The 24,315-nt window shown below is 43.7% G+C and overlaps 1 protein-coding gene across 3 annotated transcripts in view; it reads right to left on the bottom strand.

The window, feature by feature from the left end:
- Nucleotides 1–1,275: 1,275 nt before the first annotated feature.
- The window catches only part of FAM222B (family with sequence similarity 222 member B), a 33,753-nt gene continuing 10,713 nt past the window's right edge, over nucleotides 1,276–24,315 (bottom strand). The window contains exons 2-4 of one of the 3 annotated variants that reach the window (XM_071765200.1): nucleotides 21,408–21,505; nucleotides 8,376–8,503; nucleotides 1,276–3,047 (exon numbers count right to left, since the gene is read on the bottom strand). In XM_071765200.1, the coding sequence (XP_071621301.1) occupies nucleotides 1,462–3,047; nucleotides 8,376–8,457 (1,668 nt within the window). In that variant the 5' untranslated portion in view covers nucleotides 8,458–8,503; nucleotides 21,408–21,505 and the 3' untranslated portion in view covers nucleotides 1,276–1,461. The remainder of the gene's footprint in view (nucleotides 3,048–8,375; nucleotides 8,504–21,407; nucleotides 21,506–24,315) is intronic. The other 2 variants (XM_071765199.1, XM_071765201.1) reach the window with 2 other exon arrangements.

Consider the following 24,315-nt stretch of genomic DNA (forward strand, 5'->3'; position numbering starts at 1 on the left):
TTAAAGTTTTTTTTTTTTTTTAATTTCCAAACTTGATTGTGATCATTATTGTTCAAGTATTAGTCTCATTAACAGAGATGAGAAATTTTCTACTTTCAAGAAATTTGGCTGTTAAAAAGGAAAAGGTCTGTTTTGGTACACCGAGGAGAACAAGATGCTGAGGTTACACCCAACAGTTAGTGTCCTATGGTCACTGACCCGACTGGCTGCTGGAAGTGACGTGGGAAAGGAACAGAAGGAGTTAGGCACCGTGACCCTGGGAAAAAAAAGAGATGTTATAAATAGCTTTCGCTCATTCCCAGAGAGGAGAATTGTTCCATTAAATTTACTGTGGTGTTTTGATGGGAGAGGAATTTGGGACTGTTGGTCCCACAGTGGCTTGTGAGTGGAGCTTCACTTCAGATCAACTCCCTCCTGTCCACCGCTGCCGGGAGGGGACGATGCCCTGCGCCCCGCGCACCCGCTCATTGCACCGGAGACGAGCTCGAGTTACGTCTCCTCGCCCTGAAATTAATTCTAGCTACCCGAGAAGTGGCTGAACCCTTTTTGGAGTTTTGTCAGTGGGTCTGGATTCCCTTCAGGTCAGGACAGCCAGACTCCTAGCAGCGAGGGGGTTCAGACCAAATTGGCTCTTAGGCTGGCGAAAGGGGAGCAGGGAAGGGAAATACGAGGCAGAAAAATTAAGAAAAAAAAAAAAAAAAAAAAGGCAGCTACCGAGGGCAGCTATACTGCCTACGTCCCAAAACTGCCATCCCCCCTCCTCCATACCCTGTCCACAAAAATAAAAAAAGTGTCAGAAAAATCAGCTAGAGACTTTTGGCTTTGGAAAAAAAGTCTAAAATGATAAATGCGGGCGTCCTGGCAAGAAACAGCTGAAAAGCTTCTTTCTAAATTAATGCCTAAATACATACCCCTAGCTAGCTCTTTGCAAACGTGGGCTTCGTTTTCAATTAAATAGGCCTCTAGACAGTGCAAATGGTCAATGTTTAATGCATTAATGAAATGGGCTTTTGAGTTGAAAATAAGCCCTGCTTCCTGACAAATTCTGTTGCTCTTAATCTTCAGAGGAAATTGAGATGGAAATTTAAGCAGCTACGTTACCTCGCTCTTTATGGAGCTGGTGAACAGATGCAACTGCGAAACCCTGCAGCAACTCAACATCAGTCCAGCAAGTAGCTACTGAGCAGAAGGCAAAAAAAGCTGCACAAAGGGGGTTCTGCGGTGAGGAAACAGCTGTGGCGTGAAGTAGTGTAATGAAATCCTTGGAAACAAAAGGCATGTCAAATATTTGATGCACAAAAGGAGATAGATAACATGTAAGCAAAGCTTTTAAATATACAGTATGTCTTCTTCCAACAGTTACTATAATGATCACACAAGTTTGCAAGTTAAAAACGCCTTGCTTATTAATTAAAATTAAGACTAAACCTATAACTTTTTGTCTGTGAAAGTGACTGCAGCCTATCTATACCCTGGGTGTTGAATATGAAGATTTCGACTATCGGTTGGTTCAGGTGCTCGGTTCATGGGAGGCCGATGGACTTTTCCCAGCACGGCCATGCTCTGATCTCTGAAGCAGGACTGCTGGAAGTCCCCACTCAGGTAATCCATGGTCTGCATCACACTATTCTGGCTGGATGGGCCAGCTCCAGCTCTGTAATGAGTTCCTCCTGCACAATCTAGCGGCGCTCCTGCCTGTTGTCCCCCGTGGAAAGGCATAGCGAGGTCCTGGGACCCAGAGCTGTCACTGTTGGGCGTGGGCAGAATGTTATTCCAGATGGGCTGGAAATAATGCCCATTGGTATATGGCAAAGGTCCCTGCAACCCATTCACAGGTGGAGAAGGCGTCGGCTTCTCAATGGGGGGCTTCAAGCTGAACGACTGGCCCATGCACAGTTCTTGAGGGTAGTTGGAAGTTTTGCCAGGAAAACTCTGCCCTGTCATCTCTCTCGGAGGGTGCTTCCCTGCGAGTCCAGCAGGCCCAGCAGCATCCCCACACATTTGCTGCAGATGCGCAAGCTGGTGCTGGTTCCACGCGACCGATTTGATTTCGTTCTGGTAGGCGGGTGGCACCCTGTTAATATTCACCATGGGCACATTAACAGAGGCAGAAGGAATAGCAGCAGCAGCATGGTCTACAGGGTTTACTACACAGGAAGGCATGGGTGTAGGGACATTGTGAGTAGATACCCTGGTACTTGCATTGATAAGCAGGTTGCGACTTATAGGGCTGGGGTTTGCAATCTGTCCCTCACAGACTGAGGTAGTGCTAATGCCAGCTCTGGCCTGGCAGAACTGGTTAATCTGGTGCACAATGCTGCTCAGGTCCGGTGGCTGGTTCTGCTGCAGGGTGGCAGCCATAGAGAGGGGAATGGTTGAGGTAGACACGGTCACATTCGGCGGCGCGTCTGCATCCGGCATCTTTCTGCTTCCATGTAAACCCGGCTGCAGCAAAGGGTTGGGGGGGTGCTGCAGAGTCTGGTGTGCCATGGGCTGAGGATGCTGCAAGCCCTGCGGCTGCTGCATGGTCTGAGGGTGCGGCAGCGCCTGGGGCTGTGGGATCCCCTGAGGGTGGGGTAAGCTTTGTGGCTGTGGTATACCCTGAGGGTGCTGCAGAGCCTGTGGCTGCGGGATGCTCTGGGGGTGCGGCAAAGTCTGTGCATGCTGGAGAGCCTGCTGGCGGGCGAGCGCCTGGGGGTGGGTTAAAGTGCTAGGTGCAACGTACGGGGTGGAAGGGGGATTCATCATCGCCTCCGGCAGCAGGCGGGTGCGTGTCCCGTCAAAGTCTTTGATGATTCCTTTTGCTGGAGATTTGACTATCGCCAGGAGGCCTGTTTTCGTGGTGGCCTGAGACGGGTAGGGACTGTACCTCTGGCCCGAAGTATCAAGTCCGTTCACAGTACGGCGTATGTGTTTCCTCTGGGGAACCTTGACACTGTTTGGAAAAATTTTTATAGTCAGTGGATTGTTGGCGACCTTCTTAGCATAAGCATCCAATTCTGCTGGGGTAGGATACTGTGCAGATCTCATTTTCTGTGTAGTGTCCCCTGTGGAAAAAAGGAAATTCGTCAATACCCATTCTGGTCAACGAGGGATCAGCCCCCCGGGCAAGACAGTTGCACAACATGGGCAGAAAATCTCCAAGGAATCAAGAGGCAAGAACTTCATCTTCCCAGACCAGCAGATCCTGTGCCAGATACCTCATTCCCTTTATTACCTGGTGACTGACACAATCCCCAGTTCAGCTTAAGGCAAGATCTGCCTAGGGGAGTGTGTTTACAGTTGGCCAAAAATAGGTAATGTGCTATAAACACCTGATTGTCTCCACCTTGGAATCTTTCTACAGCTTGCGTGATTTCTATTCTCTTAATTTAAGACTGCCTCCCCACACCTCTTCAAGCCATTCTCAGTATCTTTACTGTGTAAATCAAAATCAGAAAAGTTATGAATTAAACATTAAACCCGTGTAATGCTGAGTGGGAACCATACAAGGCACTTCAGCTCAGGTCTCCATTTACATCTGCTTTATCTTCTAGATGCTGACATCTGAAAGCACTTTGAGTGTCTTTTTGTCCATTAGGAAGCCCTTGTCAGCCCAAGTTCAGCAAATGAAAGCAGGCTACTCGGTCTTTATGGCTTGCAATTATTTCTTCAGCTGAATTTTCAGTGTGGCACCTTGCTAAGGACAACATCCTAGCATCACACAGTAAAATTATGTGACTACCTCACCAGATTAAAAACGTTCTATTCCACACACACAGACAAAAGACTTCTGTAGACAGAGGTGTGGTCTCCCTCAATTTACCAGATACCTACCTTGCCCACAAAAGCTAAAAGTGCTTCTGGAAAGAACTTCAGATATCCAGTGAAATGCTCGTGCCTCTCTTCCTATAATTGTATTTCCAAACAGAAAGTTGGTCCGTTCCCCTACTGCTGCTCTGCCGCTTAACTCCTATGGGACTACTGCTTCAGAAGATTTTATAATCTTCAAATAATGACTTGCAGCTTTGACAATCCGATTTTGCTTTTGTTTGATTTCCCCTCCCCACTTTGTAAATAGTTAACTGGAAAAAAAACCCCAAACATCCATCCTTTTTGCTAAGATGTTCACATCCCCACGCCATCTGCTGCTGTGCTGAAAGAACGGGAAACCTGGCAGCCCAAGAGCACCCCAGCCTCAAATCTGGCCTTCTGACCCAAGGAAATCTAATGCTCCAGTAAAGAGCTTGATGTTCCCAGGAAAACAGCTCTTCCTCCTGAAAATCCTCCTGAAACAGCTCTTCCTCCTGATTCTTTTAAACAAATTGCCTCCTGAATATAGCTCAAGTCTGAGTACCAGCTGCCTTTCTCTTTGCACGCTGCAGCTTCCAAGACTTAACAGGTGAGGAAGTGAAGAACTGATCTAAGAGCACTCACTTTCAGAAAGGGACAGAAAATGCAACATAGGATGGATAATAAAAGAAAGGATTATTATAGAAATATTAAAAATGTCTTCTGTGAAAATCAGAAGCTTTGCCAAGCAGCCTGCCTTGTATCTCTAGCACAGCATGTCCCTCTGTGCTGGCTATACTCTTACTCTCCGTGCTGCCCAAACACTGGCACACACCACCCTGTCTCTTAATCAAAGGAAATGCTCATTAGATACAAACCTAAACATCCTCTCTGTTCATATCCCTGCAGCTGCCACTGCAGGCAAGTGCTTTACATCTGCCCTTCTCAGCAAGCTGCTATGCTCCAAACAGAAAGAAGATGGATGGATTTGCCAGTCCTGCCTTGCCTCAACAGCCAAGGCCTTCATGACCTTCCCAACCTTCATTCTCACCATTCTTATCACTATGTTCTGCTTCTTCTCTGAGATCAACAATGGACACGGGAACCCACTCCTGTCTGTATTACCTTTTATGTTATGTTTACCACCATCACGCAAAGCTTTTATTTTCAGATGAAAAATTAAGTAGCCACTTTAAGATATTTTTACCATCAAAATCTCCCAGCCTAGTTCACTTTTCTATAGGCATATCAGCAAATTATGTGGTAAAAAAAAAATAGGTGGGAAATATAAGGACTAAATATATTTTTACCCAAAGGAAACAGCAACGTTTGAACAGGCTGTGGCTGACAGTTACAACACGACTGTAATCCTGAATCTGTGAGGACTCCTTCCTCTGATGAGAGGCAATAAGCCCTCGGTCAAACTGAAATGATGGAAAAACATCAAGTTTGGCATCCTACCAAATGGCAAAATCCCTCAGACAGGATCTTCTGAAACCAACCACCATTTCCAACAGCACCCATTCTGCATGCAGCCAAGGTTATGCTCCTTTTACTACAGACTAACTCAGCTGTTCTACTTAGGTCTGACCAAGGTGATGTATTTCTGAGTGTACCAATGTGCTGATTAAAATGTGTTTTGGTAGTGTGGTTCCAGAGGCAAGATTTGATGAGTGGAATAATTAAAGAAACAAAAAAAAAAATTAGGAGAAAGACATTACAGGGTCAGGATCTGAATATCCCATACAAATGTCCTACTAACCAGTAAAGAACAGTTAGGTTCTGGTTGTTAAGTGAATAGAAAATCAGCTAGAATAGACCAAAAGAAAATGCTGGTATTAGAATCCATTTATCAGAAGTGCAAGAATTCTGGAACAAGCCATAAAATGAGGAGGAGGATGGCAGATGAACAAGCTCCATCAAGAAAATAATGGGATAAGCTTCACAAGGCTACCTAATGATAAATGCAAGGCAGAATACTTTGGTTGAAAAGTAATTATTTCATGTTTACTGTAAGGTAAAGCTGTGCATATGAACAATTACCCCAAGAAATTGGTGAACTGGAAGTTCATACTCCCACCAATCCTGTGGCAACCAATTCATCTGGTCACATTCCTGTGCCTGTCTCACTGTTGCAGCTATTTTTATCACGAAATGAGATATATTTCTCTGCCTCACCTCAGCACTAATGTAGCATTTTTAAAGTGAATTTTACATTAAGGCTTTAAAACCCCACTGATTTTAAAGCTGTCTACGGTTAAATTTTTATTAACATTAAGCAAAATACAAACAGGCCTTCAGGACTGCTACCCTAATAAGAGCATCAGCACTGGGACAGGCAAAAAAAAGCCCATCTTCTACATAAAAATCTCAACTGCAGCAGTTTCTCTACAGGCTTTACAGGAAGAGCCCTCACTCCTCGAAAGGACACTGCCACAATGATCTTGCCTGAAGTATCCCGAGTGACTGGTCAGTTTTATACTGGAGTCACTGGGAGGAAGGAGAGAGAATCAATACAGGATCAGTGAGGAATTCCCTGTGTGGACAAGGACAGATTTCAGGGTTAGCCTTTCCTGTGATGCAGGCTGGGATTCAAAGAAATATATTGAAATTGGAAGTCACATGGTGATCAGTTTCTAAAGGAAAAAATAGGTGCATATTAATCTACAAAACTCCTACTGCACAGGCCACCTTTAAGAAAAGTGCCTCTTGTCTGAAAGTTAATAAGTGAAAAAAAGACAGCTGAGCTAATGTGGATTTTTAAGCATTAATAAGAAATCTGATCGAGAAAACTACACTTAAAAAATTATTAATCCAAATACTGTAAGTCTGAATAAAGGCTATCACATGGAGTTCTGGGCCTTTTATAAAAGCACTTGCACTATCATTAAAGCCCACTTCCAACCCTCCATCAAAAGTCACAAGTCACTGCTCATTAAAAATGCTCATTAGCTCCACTTTCCTTTGGCCAGGGGCTAGGCTACTTGTGCATATACAGCACGGAGAGAAATGCACCAATTAATCTTACACACATCTGCAGCAGGGGTGAGCAAGGTCTGCAGGAGCAGCTTCATTTTCGATATAAATCAGAACAAACTGGAACAGCTGAGCATTACCACTGCCAGCCAGTGCCTGCCAGCTACTTTATGTCCCAAATTCTTTTAAACGCAGTACCCAAAGCTCTTTGCTAAGCAGGATCCAGCAATGCTTTCAGCATGGGGATGAGCAGTTCTCAGAAACAGCATCAGGTACCATCAGCTTAAGAAACTGCCCACATACCAGCACGCTGCCTCCTAAACACGTAATTAGCAAATACCTGATTTATGCACCAGCAACCCTCACCATGAACCTCAACAATTTCCTTTTAGAAATAAGCTTTCTGAGCTGTGTAATGCAAGGACCCACAGCAGCCCACCTTTTGTGTAAAGGTGTTGAGGTCAGCAAAGCTCAAACTAACAATGGAAAAGTGAAAGGAGAGCAATGCCAAGTTTGATGCCAACGAAGGAAGTCCCTTTGTGAGTCAAGATTTTTACTACTGCCAAAAATGTCACTCCTATTACCAGTCCAGTGGAGCTGGCATAAATGCCATGCAAGTACTGGGGGGGGAGCACACGTGTGTAATGTGAACAGCGTCCTTCACCTCTGGCAGGACTTCAAGTCACCTGTAATTGCAAAACTCTTACCTGTTTTCAGTAGCATCACAAGAGCCTTAATATATTAAGACTACAACTCCAGGCTACAACTGGACTTTAAACTATTTGGCTTATAAAGAGTAATGAGTCCATCAGCAAACTGAGGGCACAGAGATGTCCCACTGCACATTTCGAATGTAAGAGGAAGATCACAGCATTAAGAATGAAGTACACAGAACTTGAACCTTGGTATTTCTGAAATTTCAGCTGAACAATCAATGTGCAGCTCAGTGATAAAGAGGAGAGCCAGAGCAAGACTTATAAATCTCTAGGCAGTAAACTTACATCTCCAAGCACCCGTTGTTCTTAAAAATACTGGTACAACTATCAAAAAAATGTCTGAAGTTATCAAAAAGGAATTATCAGTGTACTCTGCAGACGTATCTTCAGAGGCACTAAAAAGACATCAGAAGAAGATGGAAACTTTGAACTTTAGTAATTTGGCCTAGATGACTAATATTTGCAGTATGCCCCAGGTATGTAGAACTGAGCTGCTGACCTCAAAGGTTTGCATTAGCCTGATCCAGCTTTTATTGCTGTCTACAAGCAACTAAACAATGCAAGTGAAAAGAGTCAGGAAAAAGTTGTGTTAAGAAGCAAGTCAGCTGGCACTTTAGGTACAAAGTTTTCAGCAAAGAGGCACGAATCTCACAGAAACCTCACTTGTATTTTGTCCTGCTGTGGTTAAAATTAACCTTTATAAAGCCAGGAAAGGGGGAGAGCTTGCTGCACACATGTGAACCTCCACAGCCATTTCTCAGAGCCATTACTGATAGGTGCCTTGAAGGCATAACAGAAGAAAGGCTCTAACATTAAACAGTTTTTCCACTGTGTCCTAAAACCTTCATGTCCCAGCTGTACCAGTGCCAGATTTAACAGTTAACCACATCCTGCAGACAAAACGTCACTCACATTTCTGAAGTCCAGTGTTCATCTGCGTGTAAGAAAGAAGCTGAAAGGAGAGGTCACCTGGTCCTGGCAGACAGGCCAGCATGGCAGACAGGCACTAACACAACATGGGCCATTCACTCCTCTGCACACTGCAACAACAGAGAGACAATTCAAAGTTATAATACAAGGAGGAACAGAGAAAAGAAAGCGGCAAAGAGCCATCCCTGGGTGAAGGCCTGACCAAGCACAGACGTGAGACTGCAACTCCCGACCTCACTGCGTCTCGTAACGGCAACAGAAATACTTCAAGAAGTGGGTCACCTGCAGGGTTAAAACTAAAACAGCCATCTCGCTCTCCTCTGCTGCTTGACACACAGAGGATAATCTGTACTCCCATCCTCAGATTTCAAAGGTGGCTGTTATGAGTTTTAAAGAAACCACTGTAATTCATTTTACTACATATTGAAATGCACTGGCTATCTACCAGGTATGGCCAAAGCAAGTCCTCTGGAGAAATCCTGTCAACTGCTCTTTTACATTTAATAAAAAGGCACGGCATGCATAAATTGAAGGCAAAGTATGCAGCGCTCTGCCTTGTGGCAAGATTAAGCTGCATGCTACAGCTTGTAATTTCTGTGGTCCATTAGGCTGAAAGATGAATGGCTACAACTTCCTCCATTTCACAGGAGGCTCGCTAGCCTGCGCGGCTCTGGGTCAGACAAATGGCAAGACGTGCCTTCTGCACAAAGGGGCTAAAGAGGTGCCACCACCCTCTGCTGCACAGGGTCACCATTTATGATACCACACCTCAAAATGAAAGCAAAGAGCACTAAAGCTCTTTCTGTATAAACACTGCAAAGCTATTCTCAAATCCCATCACCTGCATACAGACACAAGGAGGGTTCCCACCAACAAAGCTAACCAACATTACTAGGACTATGTATGGTGAGAAAATAGAGTTGGAACAAGGTCTCTGGAAGCCACCTGGTCCAAGCTCCTGCTCAAATCTCCCTTCTGTAGCTACTGAGGCAAACCACAGCCAGCCACAAGCACTTGAGAAAACTCTGGGAAATGGGGTGGCTGGAGAAATGAGTTGACTCATTTGCCCAGATCTCCACAAGCATCAGTGCTCCCATATGGGGAATGCTTTTGTCAAAACACCTAAGGAACAGCTAGAAAGGGCTTGGGGTTTGTGATACCCCAAAACATGAACAGAGCTGAAGGCTTAAACAGTTTAAGGTTGGTTTGATGTCAGTCATTGTTTCAAAACCGCAATTAAAGCAACTGGGAAGGCACTGAAAGATCAAGACAGGTGAAGCAGAAAGCTCAAGAGCAGCAAGAGAAGCCACAGCTGCAGAGGCAGCTTCTGAAGGAGCAGCACTGTTGAGGACTGTGTAAGTGATGCAAACTGAACCTTTGGATGACACCTGATGCAACAACATCAGTGCTGCCTCCTGGATTAACTGGATAGTACCACTGCCTTCCTGCTCCAGAAAGCTCCAAAACTTGATTTCTCCACAGACATATTTTAAAGACTTCAATTTGAAACCTAACCTCTAGCCATTGTCACAAGTCAGACTGTTCAAGGAGTACCTGCACCAATGCAGCAGACTTAAAGGTTACCCATAGCACAGCAATTACTGTGTGTAACTCAATTAGCTCCATGTTTGTATGCATCTCAGTTAAACCATCTTGGATTAAACCAACTGCCAGTATATCTTATACAAATATTAATTTATGAAAACTTGTGAGTGCTCTCAAAAGCTGAGCAAGTGTTGCTGAGCAAGCCCGTTGGGTGCCACTGTGATGAGCAATTAAAAACAATTTAGGACACTGACCATCACCAAGAGAACAAATTTACATTCAGCCTTCAATTCATCCTTAAGAGACAGCAATGATCTACAGTACTATAAGTTCAAGACTTGTAAAAAAAGTTGAAACTTGGATTTTCTTCTCTGTTGTAGGTGGAGTTTTTGGAGTCTTTTAGAAGATGTTCAGAAATTATGGCTGAAGACTTGTCAAAGCCACAGTTTACAGGAATTGCTTTAGGAACTGAAAAGTTGCTCAACCTTTATGGTTGAGATTCATTCACTACTATGAGTATGCAATGTCAAGTGAAATTTTGTGAACAGCCTGTGTGCAGCAATTTTTTACTCCAAATGATGCCCAGCAAGACCAAAAAGAAAAAACAGAAATCCAGCTCCTTTTAATCAAAAGACAAAAACCACTGTGAGTTGTCAGAGCTTCACCTGAGTAAGCAACAGAAACACCCAGTCAGCATGAAAAAAATAATAATTGTATTTTCTTTTTTTCCTCATTTCAGCATCTTCACAAGACTGGCATAACCAGGACCTACTTCTCAGTGAAAAGCAGACAAACAAAATAAAGAGCCTTCACTGCAGCCAGAAAACCACCAGATCACACCATTCCCACATTCACAGAAGCATCTACCTGTTACTCCAGAAACACCTGATGCAGGCCCAGGATTACTTCCCATCCCTGCACAGTCAAAGGAGTTCAGTGTCTAAAATTCTACTTAACTGATGGCAAGTTTGTGTGCTGAAAAAAAGGGCTCTGCAGTGCAGCACTGCACTCACCGTGCTCTGTGACTGAATGAGGACCCTTCCTGACAACAAGAGAGATGGAGGGTTTGCTCACCTGCTCCATCATTCACATTTGCTATAGCCTGAACACTGCAACTCCTACAGCAAAGCTCCTGCCACGGAGAGGCTCAGCGCCACACACACAGCAATAAACAGGATAATGGCACATTAGGAGAAAGAACAAGTGATTAAGAGTGGTCACAGCATTCAACTCAGAACAGCCAGGCTTCTGCAATAAGACAGATGTGTTTCTTTGAAGGTCAAAACACGTATTTACAGAAGCTTTAGTTCCAAAATAGAGAGAGATGTTTTAGAGGGGGCTATAAAGGGAAGCTGCTCCCGCAGGCAGATAATCATTCCAGGCAATGCCAAAGGTTCATAAAAGACTGGGGTGGCAGTAATAATTTTAAAGGAAATACTGGACTTACAAAAATTACTTTAAGTAGAAGCATAAAATAATTCTTTTAGCTTGATTTGCAATAACCAAATTGATGCCATCTAGGTCACTGCTGAGCATTAAAAAAAGAAATTCAGACTTACACAGAAGTGCTGACCATAACTGCATCGCTGAATTCCATATTATAATTAAAATCCTGCTCTAGTTTTTCTTCTCCATGAAATTAATACAGCTTTTCAAAACCAAGATCTCAAGTATGTGAAAACAAATGCAATTGAAATGCCTTTACAAATAAGCCCATTCATTTTCTTTTACAGAAATTAATTAACATTTATTCCCTTTGAGATACTCAGCACCTGACTACTACTTTCTCTCCTGACTGAACTTCAGTGTGAGCCAGCACATGGAGAATACTCCAGCACAGCACCCAGCTAACACGAACCAAAATCCCCCACATGGACTGTGCTTGGGATTGAGATGAACATCCATGGCTGCCTCAAACTGTGGTTATGCACAGCCTCATGTTGGCAGGACAGGTTTCTGACACAAAGGTAGCTGGGCCCATCATCCCCTCCTGAGCTTGGCTTTATTGCTTCTAATTAGTCCAGTGTGGGAGATAAACTTAAATTGGCACATCAAGACTTCACCAGCCTGCTTGGCTCCACGGTGGTGAGTTGTGTGGGCAGCAGCACCTGCAAAACTCCCTGTGTGTTACTGAGGGAACAGGGATGGATGAAGTCAATCAGGAACTGAGGTTTGTTTTTTTCACTGTACACACACAGCTCAGTAACACTAAACCAGTCAGCTGCAAACTAGAGAGCAAGCTGACCAGTTGGCTCTGGCAACCCAGCAATGCAGGGCAGCTGTAAAATCCTTTGAGTTTTTAAATTGTGTTTTAAACTCATTCAGTATACTGTGCCAAACACAGAATAATGTGCTTTGTCTTGAAAATATACATTAAAAGATACAGCACATTCCTAGAAGAAAGCAACCTTTAGATTGGGATAAATAAATAAATACTCCCCTTTGAAGTGATTTTAATCTAATGTGGCTGCAGGATATAATCTTAAGAGCACACATATTGCAGGATGCTCTATGAAGCAGCAGGTTTAGACACATGAGCAGAAATTTTTCCTCTTAAGATTTATTAATAATAAAATCAAAGAATGTTAAATTTAAGATGGGTTTGCAGTGCTTAGGATCTGGAAACAACTGTCACATCCCCACAATGACCATCACATTCAGCCTTACCTGCAGCTCAGGGTGGTGTTTGGTCCAGGCAGTGCAGTGTTCCCTGTGCTGATTTTCAGAGGAAGTCCTGCCTCCTCCAAGGCTCACTGGGCAGGACAGAAGAGCTCACCTCCACCCATTGCCCAGGGTCACCCTCCCTGCAGAGCTAAGAATCCATTCCAATAAAACTTACCATGATACTGTCTTTCTGGACTAAAAGGATGTATTATTTTCTGACCGATACTCAAAGTTTAGCATTGCCTCTGCAAGACCCAGCACTCCTCCAGCCATGGGGAGACTTTTATAAGCTAGAGTAAAACCTAGGTGTAAAGCAACCCCGTACTACTAGGAAATTTCCAATACTCCAACACAGCTTTATCATTATATCAACAGCCCATATATGCCAAGTTATTGCCAAGTTTTAAAGATCCCAAGAGGCCTTACAGGGAAGGGCATGAAGGAAACCCTCCCCACAAACCACTCCTGGTTTGAAATATGGAAAACTGAGCTGGCTGAAAAGAAAGCAAGCTGGTGAAGTTTAAAGTTGGGTTCCTGAAAGTAAACATGCATGTCTGAAATTCCACAATTAACTGCAGGCTTGTTCACAAAGCTGGAAGCTGGGAGGAAGCAGAAGCAGCTACCCACACACACACACACACACACACACAAGAAAAGCTCCAATCTATTCCAAGTTTCCAGCACCCTGGGGTCCCGGCAGCCATGAGAAGGTTTTTAAGCACTTGTGGCTGACTGCTACGCTTCGTTTCCCCTTGTTATTCACAAGGTAGCCCCGTGAAATTCCAGAACTGCTGCTGGGATTTACGGCGACCCCCAAGCCCACGCAGCACATTCCAAGTTCAGCATATAGAAATCCTGCAAACAACAAAAACTAACTCAGGCTGGGAAGTTTCTTTGGTACAACTGTCTGTAAGAACTTGCCAGGAAACATAATTGAATCCAGGCCAATTTTCATGCTCCGAGGGAAAACTCAGTGTCTCGTTTCCCCCCTGGCACGCTTCTGAAGACCCAAATGAGACTCATTCTTTTTGCCTCTCCTAAAGTAACCTAAAATCTAGAGGTTTCAAAAATTTGTTTGCGTCAACCACAGATGCTGAACCCCCCACCAACCGCAGTGCTCAGTATCATTCCTACCAGCCAGCTGTGCCTTGCTTGACAGCATCCAGGGTGATCCTCCAGGATCCTTGCCTTTCTCCAGCCCCAAAGCCCCCCTTGATTCTAGGGCACTTACCCGAATGGCCCTTTCCCAGGACTCCTGAAGAGTCAGAGATAAATCTTAATGTTTCCCAGAAGAACATTACCAAATTAGCACTGTATTCATCACCGGCCGGTATCACATCCTCTTAATGTCTTATAAATGGAAAACTGCAAAATAATGCACAGAGCGGTGGTCTTTTGAAATGGCAATAAATCACAATAGCATTGAGTGTACTTGGGGATAAATAAGTAGGAAGACTGAACAATAGAGAGTCGCCTTTTGTAACGAGCAGAGTGCACTGTCAGCATCTGCCAGCACAGGACCTTTTGGCTTTCTGCATTCAGGTGGACCTTTTGTAGAGCCCTGCAACGGTTTCGATCAAAATCAATTTTTGCTTCTTGCAGTTTAATTAACTATGATTTTGCTTATAAGCCATTTCACCTCTTAGGCTGACCTCCATTTATAACGTTACTCAGGCAACAAAATTAAATAGTTCAGAGAGGAAGGTGGAATGAATTTTAACACACACGGGGTGCTTGGAGAAAGGGGAGGCACCTGCTGCAGCACAGCTCTGCTACTCTCCCTGAGCTGGCAAGGCAACGCTCAGCAGGGGAGAAAATGAAGCAGCTTTTGGGGTAAAAACATTTAAATGGAGTATTGTTCATACCACACTCCCCATGCCCAAGGGCTATCACTGAAGGCTTCTAGGTGAGCAATTCTGAGCAGAATGTAGGGCAGTGAAGAAGCCAAGGTAGCAGCAGCTCTTGGCTCCAGGCAGGCAGGTCCTGCCACATGTGGCATCAGCCCCATCAAATGCACTCTTTGGATAGAGCAGCAGCAAACTCAAGGTTATGATCTTACAGTTTAAAAAGCCTTTTTTTAGGCCATTCCCAAAAGATTATTTTAAAACACTGTACTATGCATTTGCTGCAGAGTAGAACAGTTGGCTTTAATTGCAAGATGGATTTTTACTTCTGACCTTTCATCTAATTGAGGCCTAAAGAAGAAAAAACAAAGGAGGAAAAGCTATACACCACTTCAGTTATTAAAATCCATCAAGCTCAGACTTTAGCCTTGGGATAACCACGGCCAAAAAATTGACTTGCAAGTAATTATCACTGCTATCTGCAATAAAAGTTAATTGGACATAATTGAACTAAAGCCCTAATCTGAATGAAGCTGTCGCTGGCAAGAAGCCTGCTCCTGCCTGCACTTTGCAAATGAAACTGCTAGCAGGAAAATGGATAAACACAAGGCTGCTCTCACGGGCTGCAAATCACAGCACAATTCTGCAAACAGCTTGTGAGCTGGGCCAAGATAAAGCTATTAGGAGGGCTCATCCTCACCAAACACACCCTTCCACAATACTCAAAGACAGCAAAGGAGTAGAGTTTCAAAAACAAGTTTCAGTTTTACCATCCTCTTAATTACATGGACTGAAACCTAAGATTCATGTCACGAGATGCTGGTTTCATCAGCCCTCCAGTGCTGCCAATACCAGTAAAAATAATGTACTTTTGGGGTGTGTAAAGATACAACTCAAAAGGTTTTCAGTGATGGTAATTTACCAACTTCACACAGTGCAACAGCCTTTCCTGTTCCAGGACCAGCTTCTTTCATCTCCGTTGCAGAGGGGATGATTATCTGGGTCTTGTGCTCAGCCCATGCAGGTGGCTGGGGGAAGGGAGTGTTAAAACTCAGTTCCTGCTGAATTGTCCATTTATATTTTGCATTTCTGTTAACTAACAGAGCAGAAAGTGGTCATCATCCCCCATACTACTTTAGAACTTCCTTCCAATTTTAATTATTAACACTATGCCCTTCACCAAGGCGTATCAAAGCACTTAACAAACATTATTGAAGCCACATAACCACTCTGAACCAGGGTAAAAATGGCACACAGCTCCTTTTACAGTGGCTTAGGGCTTTTTGGCCAGATTGATGTTAGAAGACTCATCTCCTGAGTAGGGGCTACCCTATGACAGCAGAGACTGAGGGAAGTATCTGCCTCACCACAGGTTCCTGACATAATTTTCGATGAAGCATTTAACCACCCAGTGCTGTGGTTGTCCCTTGTTAAAAGGACAGGGGTGGATGACAGTTTTCTACCACTGAAGGAGACCATGAAGATAAATGAAAGTGCTCAACAGCAACCTTGACTTCTAACATCAGGCTTACAAGGTCATGGTCCAGGCAGTCTCCTGGGAAGAACTGGAAGTAGACCTTGCTTCCCTCTGAGAGCCATTCGCTCACCACGGCTCCTCCACATTTTGGTGGCTCAGAACAGCACTTCTTAGGCTTTAGAAAGCTGCAACGAAGTACCAGTGACATCAATTCCCTTTCATGACCCAAATCAGTGGCTTATTTTACTTTGCTCAAAGCCCTCACCTCTTTTTAAGCCTATTTTTAGATTTAACTCTATATTCTGCAACGTGGCAGGAGCTAACAGACAACACAGGCATAAGTAGGTCTTGCCAGGTGTTGCAGGCCATGTCTAAGGTGAAGGAAAGATGTAGAAAAGACAAGTCAGGACGATTGTATGGCCTGGCCAAAGCTTCAAAGGATTATTTCTGGCTGTGTTTGAAACACATATGCTAGTGGTCAGTTGTGAGACAGGTAAGATACTACTCTTACCATGGGAACATATGCAAGGAATAGGAAAATCAACCTGCCTGAAGTCAAAAGCAATTTGAATAACTTTGTATCTGCCGCCTCTGAATTTTCTCTACACTAAAGCACTCTGACCATTAATTAATTCTCTTTCTCCTTTTATATGGTAACTTCCAACTCCAAGTTTTTAATGCTGTACTGGTGGGAATCAGGGATGTGAAGAAACAGTCTGGGATGTAACTTAGTTGAGTCCATAAATCTGCATGGTCACTTAGGAGAGGGAGCAAAGGATGCTATTGCTGAGCAGCAGCAATTAAGAGAAGAGACCAGGCAAATACAGCATTGTCATAAAAAATCAGAACTTGCCCAGGATATCAGGCTTACATTTGTATTTTCAAAACACAAAACAGACTCCCTACCAGTCACTGTAACATTCCCAGAAAACACCATTTCCTCCAACAAGATAACAGGAGGTGCAAACAAACATTCCTTCCTCCAAAGCATCCATTATCCTCAGGGCAAACTAAATTCACCTTCCTCCTACGCACTCCAGCAGCATCTGTAATATCACAGCAGCCACTATAATATATGGCACTGACTTACAGATACTACTGAGCCCGTTTCCATGTGCACAGGGCAGCATTAAGGTCAGCAGAGATGAATTCCATCCAAAGCAAACCGGTAACAGCCCAGCAGCTCCCGAACTACAGGATGCTGCTAACACATACCCCAGTGGAGGCAACACACATTCCCACCACCAGACATTCTCCATCCTTGTACACAACTTCCTTCTGCCTTCAAGTGATAAGAAACCAAAATACACATTGACCCCTTTCCCATAGTGGAGAGTCTGCAGTTATAACCTCAACATAATCAGCAGGAATGCTCATTGCCACGGTGTTACATGTGGCTTTCCTTCGTGTTCAATGTCTGCAAGAAGCATGAGGTTTAAATTCTGGGGTTCACTTTACCAAAAGGGAGATGTGAGAGCTGTGAGCTTCCTCATGCTACTCTCAGCCAGAATTCTTCCATCTCAACTTTCATGCCTCCCCTGATCTGAAAAGGAAGCTTTTCTTAAGTACAGCAAGCAGCCTCCTAGGCAAAGGGGAAAGGGAACATGAAACAGTTCCCTCACCAGTGGCTGCTTTGCACAGATCACCATTATCATTATCTTCTCTCGTTCCACGCTGCCTCTGTAAAAGCCCAGAATTAAAGCCTTAATCATGACTTACAGAAATCCTTGCGGCTGCACATGACAAAGGATGACAGTTTTTCCTTCTAAAATATTGCTAGAAGTTACATATTATGACAGTTCTGAGTGGGAAAGTAGCTATCTTCCCCTGTTTATTACAAGCTGATTATTTTATAAAAACATTCTTTCAGAGCTAACTTTGAACAATTTTTACCTCTATGCAAGACACAAACAACAAAGCAGACATTTGTTAGATCCAGAAAAATATGCTTAGAGTCCCATTTAAAAAATAGATTCACTTGGAAATGAGAAATATTTGCAAATAAGGTGAGACAGAATGAATTAACTTCATACATAGCAAAAAAAAAAAAAAAAAAAAGAAAGAAAAAGAACCCCACAAAACTTCCAGGTTAGGAAAAGAAAAGATGTGACTCACTTGCAGACCAGGTGCCAGGTGTGATGGTGCTGTGTGCACACAGGTGGGCAAGGCTCACTGGGGGATGGATTTCAGTTTGCATTGGTTACACACGTGCACCATTTGGACTTGCACAATCACACTGACAGTTGTTTGCTTTAGTATTTAGCTCTCTGGATACCAAATTAAGGTCCCACCTATAGTGAAATTTTACCAGCCTATTTACAAGGCAAGTGAAGAAATACACAGCAGATTTTTATTGGAGATACAAAATTGGAGATTTCTGTCTAGCTGCAGATAGTGCCAGAGCTTCCCGCTGGACCAACGATGAATGCGTCAACTCTTCTGTGCACATTTTACCATTTGTAAGAGTAAGATAAGAGCTGCTTCTGCAGCTGGAGATACCATGCAGCTTGCCATAAAGATGAAAAGTATTCTCAGAACCTCAAACAGAAGCTGCAACACAAGTACCAAACACTCACCAGCAGAAGATACAAGCCATTGAGCTGGACTAGACACTGGGACAGCATTTTACCGTTAACCTTCAGGATGAGGTGCAGGTGCCCCACTGGCTTGTCCTGACACAGCCTTAGTGTCCTTATCAGTCTTCCAAGAAACTCAAAGGCCATCTCGTAACAACTGAACAAGAAGTATATTAACTATGAGCTACTGTAAAAATCTCTGCTATCCTGTGTTCTCCTGAGAAGCATGAAAACCAGCCAGTTGCATGGCTGGCAGTTCAGAACAGCCACAGGAAAAGCAACAGGAGCGTGCAAGATGTTTTCAAAACCACTGCACACCAAAAGCACCAGAGATTTTTGTCTGCAGGCCTGATAAAACAACTTCAGAACAATCTCACCTGCTTCCTTCAGCAGCCACCAACACATCACCATTATCCAAAGTTTGCTTTCAGAAAAGATTTCTTTTTTCACACGTTTTACTGGCAACAGATGAGCAGTTTTTTTGCTTGCTTTTGTGCATTCTTCCTCCCCCCTGCACTTGCGTTTTTCTTTGAAAAAAACCAAAACACCCAACACAGACAATAATAAATTGTATGGGCAGGACACAGAAGCAGTTGTAACTGTGCCACAGTGAGACATCCCTTTACATGCTAAACACAACCTGGCTGCGTGGGTTTGAACAAATACTGCTACCACAGCCTGTACCTCAACAGCAAATGTGGCACAAACCTGTTGGCACAAACACCAAATTCACGATATCCTGGGCTGTTGTAGCCATGAGCAGCCCTCATCTCCAGGGTGCATGTCATCCTGAAAAGCAGCACACCCCTCTGAAAACTGTGCTAGAGTCTGCTCAAGTGTATACTTGAGACTGCTAACTCAGGCAATCCCCAAAGTATTGCTTGACTGTAATTTCCAGACAATTTGTCTTCCCACCCGTGGAATTGCTACAGTCAACAAATTAAAAAGGTAGATTTTTCTAACTTCAATTAACTACATTAGTAGTTTATAACTATGTGATTGATAAATGCTCTACAGAAGTTGTAATTAATGTATTTTTTTCCTTGGAACACACACTGAACCCCTTGGCACTCAGACACTTAATGAAAAGCAATTTATCAACTTGCTTTGAATAGCTGCATCTGACTCCTTAATGTGAGGAGAGACACACTTTGCTTTAAGCACCACTGCTCTGAAAAAGTAATGCATACCATGACATTACCAGTGCCATCTGACACGGTTGGGATTTTGATGGGGATGACAGCGACCAGAGTGCTCGTCTCATGAGGAACTGGGAATAATTTCGTACAGCCAAGCTGGGTTCCTCTCCCCTGGGATGCAGTCAAGCAGGAGATCTGCAGATATGGTTTTCCAGTAGGCAGGTCAGTAGTGCCTTTTCAGGACACCAGACAAAATTCCAAATTCTCCTACGTCTGTGTGGCCAGAAGCCTTCTTGCCACTCTTCATGCTGAGCAGCACTGGCAGGCTGGTCGGGAAGCAGCAGCTCAGCGTATTTCAGCCTGGGCATGTGCTCAGGTGCTCACAAAGCAGACTAAAGTGCTTACAGTGTTTGAATGATAATTTCTCAAATTGAGTGCTGCTTTGTATATTTGACATATGCAAAAAAAAAAAAAAAAAAAAGCACCTAGAAGGAAGGGCTTGACATCACAGAAAAATTTCTGTTGGTATTAAACACTGGGAGGATTAACCAACCTTCAAAGCCTAAATTCTAAACTCCTATTTCTGGGAGTACAAGCTACAGATTTCCAATAGAGAAACTGTCTGGACTCCATGTGGCAACCTGAACATAAGGAGTACATATTTCCATTGCACATGTAAGCCTGTTTCCCATTCCTGCAGTGTCGTGCTCTCTTCCATTTGTCTTTTGATGCAGATGAAAGCTAACACAGATTGCAACTGCTGATACAGAGAAAGGTGCAAGACACAGTGTGCCTTTGGACTAAGGAAAGAAAAAAAAAAAAAAAGGACTCAGGTCCAGACCGCTAGAGCACGTCAAGAGAGTGTCTTTGAAACTACAAAACTAGAAATGAAAGCACTGTATTCTTATTTGATTTGATCAAAGCGACCTGAGGGGAGGGGGAGAAATCACATCCTACAGATGTGGGCTAAAATTTAACTATTTCACACATAATCTGGGACCAGTTGATCCCATACAGAGGGAAAACAAAGAAGTAAAGTCACTCTCGCTCTGAATAGACTGCTTCCACAGACTGCTTCTTCAGGCTTTGCCAAAGAGCAACAGGAACCTATTTCAAAGCCAAAAAGGCAAAGGAAGCACAGACCCAGCACTCTCACCACAGGCACACATTTTCAGTCTCCAGTGAAGAGCAGAGGAGAGCTCCTGTCAAATCAGAGAAAACGTATTACAAATGTTATATGTTGAATAAATAACTGATCACTCCCAGTGTGACACTGCTCTGAATGTGGGAGAACAACAAACTGTGGCAATCTTCCAGGAAGCCTTTGTACTGCAAGCTGCAAAGGGACAAGGCCATAATTCTCCTCGAACGATGCAACCGCTCCAAAACGTGCTCAGCACTGGGATAACAAGGTTTTGCAGAAGTACAAATTGCACTGCTGGTAGCAGCCTTGCAGATCGCACAGAGCAGCACAGAAGAAACAGATACCTCCAGATAACACCCTCCCTAATAGAAAGGATTTTAAATATCTTGCGAGATAGGGTGCATGTTTGTGGAAATTTCTGACTGCAGAAGGTGAACACTTAGCCCACCTTTGGGCTGAAATGATCTAGGTCTTTGCCTTTCAGTAAAAATTAAGCAGAAGTCATTTCAGTGAGTGAGGCAGACAACAGTCTTGCACAGGAGATCAAAAAGCTCTCCAGATGTTTATTTTAAATGAAATTCAGAAGCCAGTATAAACCAGATTTTAAACACTGAATAATCCTTACCATAATTTGCATGGGGAAAAAGGTTCCATCCCGCCGCTCTGAAACTCTCCAGGAATGTGCAGGATTAAATTTTGCTCCCAGATTTTTCAAATGAGAACCTGAAATATGAACAGCCCCTTGCTGCAAACTGATGGCTATTAAGCACATTTCTCCCCTGCCCTATAGCCTTCAATGCATGCTCAACACACGCACACACACAGAGAGGCATCCCATGTGAAGGAGGCCCTGCACCTTCCTCACTGAGGATAATCAAAATTATGGATTGAAAAGTGTCTAAAAATGTCAGTCCTAAATCTTCAACTTCTTCTCATCTTGCTGCTTCATTGAATGCCTCCTGATTGTGCAAAAGCAGAATATTCAGGCGTCAATCTAAGCAGCCTGGGTGTTATGCTGACAATGTTTCTGGAGAAAGGAAGTGAAGAGAGGACAGATTTCCAGTAGCTCAGACTCTTCTCTGTAAGGAAAGCTGCTACACAGCAAGGGAGATAAAATAAAGAGGGAAAGTAACATGCCAGAGAACTTTCACCAAGGTCACATTGGGATGCTGAACATCGCCCATCGGCAGGGGAAGATTTAGATGCCTATTCCACTAATATATCCATTCACTTCTTGGCAACAGCAGCCCTCATCAAACCAAACCAGTTCTGCCCATGGAAGAAGGGCATCAGGAAGACGATATTAGGTAACACGTACAAATGAAAAACCAACAGAGCCAGCCCTGGATGGGTGCCCTTCACAGGAAAACACAGCACTGTGACGTGTGCAAGAGCCCCTGCATGACTTGGGAACAGGCAACACAGGTAACCCAGCCAAAAGGATAGACACCTCTGATCTAACCAACACTAACGGCTCCTGGCTTGCAGCAAAGAGGAGATTCAGTTCCATTTGGGCAAAGGCAGAAGCAGGATCCCATCAGGAACAGCAGCTTTTAAGGCTTTGCAGCTAGACAGGGTCACCTGCATATTGCAGTTCCTCATGGCTTTGAAATGAAGGCTGTGGACACGTGGCAGATCACAGCAGACAGACCATGCCACCAAGAAAAAAGCCCTGTGTCGTCCCCCCCATTGTATCAGTTACTGCTGTGCCCTTAACAAGGGTGTTTCTGGCCCGTTTCAGCGATCTGAAAGACAGGCTGGGCAAAATTTCAAGCTATGACAAAGTGATCTTATCACTTCTGTGCTGTTCTCGCTACACAAGCCCCTGATTCAGCAGCATGTAATAAAATCTTCATTTGCATGAAAAGCACTCTCTGATCACAAAGTCTTCTGTTCAGCAGTCCTCTCCCCATCTACAGAGTAAAGATGCAAGCACCACCATCATTTTGCTGGTGACTAAGGTGGAATATTTTATTTATGGTTTATTTGGAGAGGCTCTCCACATTACAATATATGTACAATATCTTTCTAAAAATTGTAACAATACTTTGGAATAACACAAAAGAATAACACAAAAGCAGCACACATCCAAATTATGCAAGCACTGCAAAGTTCACATACTGCACTTTTAATTACCAGGCCACGTGAAGGGCATATCAGCACACAGTGACCATAAACAGTTCTAAAATGTGTTCAGCATTCAAAAAGTCCAGTCTTTTCCAGTTTGCCTTTACAGTGCTCAGTGTCATGACATGTAGCAGTCTCACAGGATATATTTCAAAGCAAAGGAAGGTGTAGCCCTGCAAAGAACAATGCTCTGCCCACAACAAGATTAATCGCTGTCATGGGAAACCAATAAAAACAAGTATCTTGTTATCTTTCTTTACAGAGAGACTGTTAAAGCTTAACTATGTTAGGAAACCTTTTCCTTTGGACTAAATCACGAGCCCAATGTATGTGGGAAACACACATACCAGCATATGCAATTAAATGCCTCCCTACTCATGCTACAAGAGAAAGTCCATCTATCCAGAGGCAGGTGACCAGCCTGTGCCCTCTCCTGATGAGACCTCTCCCCACAAGACAAGCCCCAGTTCCCTGCCCTCTGGCAGGTACTACCACCTCCCCTTCTCACCTGTTTGTCAAAGTTAAGCAAGTCCCACTACAGAACCCAACACTACGCCAGGCTCCAAGTGAACCCAGTCAAAACAGAAATACCTTGCATCACGTCAGAAGCACAGTCCCCATTTAGAAACTCTTCCCTTCACATTAATCCAGTGCCAAAAAATGCTACTCTGTCTGGTGTGCTGATCCAGAAATGGTGCTAAGGATGCTGCTGCCTCCTGTCTACCACCCAATGTCTAATCTAGCTCAAGGCCACCCTAATGACAGCTCCGCGACAACAGGCACTTCAAATTGGGCAGCTCAGCAACACATGTACACTGAATTTTTGAACAAGCTATTCTAAGCTGCTTTGCTAGCAATTTCTGGCCTGTGCAATTTGAAAGCACACGGTTCTGGCCCTCACAAAGAGCAGACCTGTAAATGACATCTTGAGGATTAAGCTGATTGAGATGCAATTTGCCTAGCAACCATTCATTAAGCAGAGTTCAGAAACAGGCCAGCAATCTATTCCACCTCCTTATCTGAGCAGTAAACAGATAACAGTCTCTACTGTGTCCTCCATCCTCTGTTTCAGACACATTGTAAACAGATTTTTCAGAAGTTTAAACTCCTACAGTAAATCTCAGAGAACAATCCTGCTCTACAAACACAAGGGATTCGGTTTCACCAAGTGCCTTACAAGCATGAAACAGCTCTAGAACAAGGGTAATGCAAATCAAATTGTGAATGCATTTGCAGTTCCTCTGTCTCCAATATTTTCTCACATCAAGCACTAAGAGCCTATCCTAGTCACTAAAAAAAATAGTAAAATCCTAATCACACTAGCATTTGGCATTGCAATTCTGATCACTGAATAAAACTCAATAGAAATCTTATTCCCTTCCTTCATCTTCTGGAAAGAATTGACT

The sequence above is a fragment of the Heliangelus exortis genome, chromosome 21 (assembly GCF_036169615.1).
Source record: "Heliangelus exortis chromosome 21, bHelExo1.hap1, whole genome shotgun sequence".
NCBI lineage: Eukaryota > Metazoa > Chordata > Aves > Apodiformes > Trochilidae > Heliangelus > Heliangelus exortis.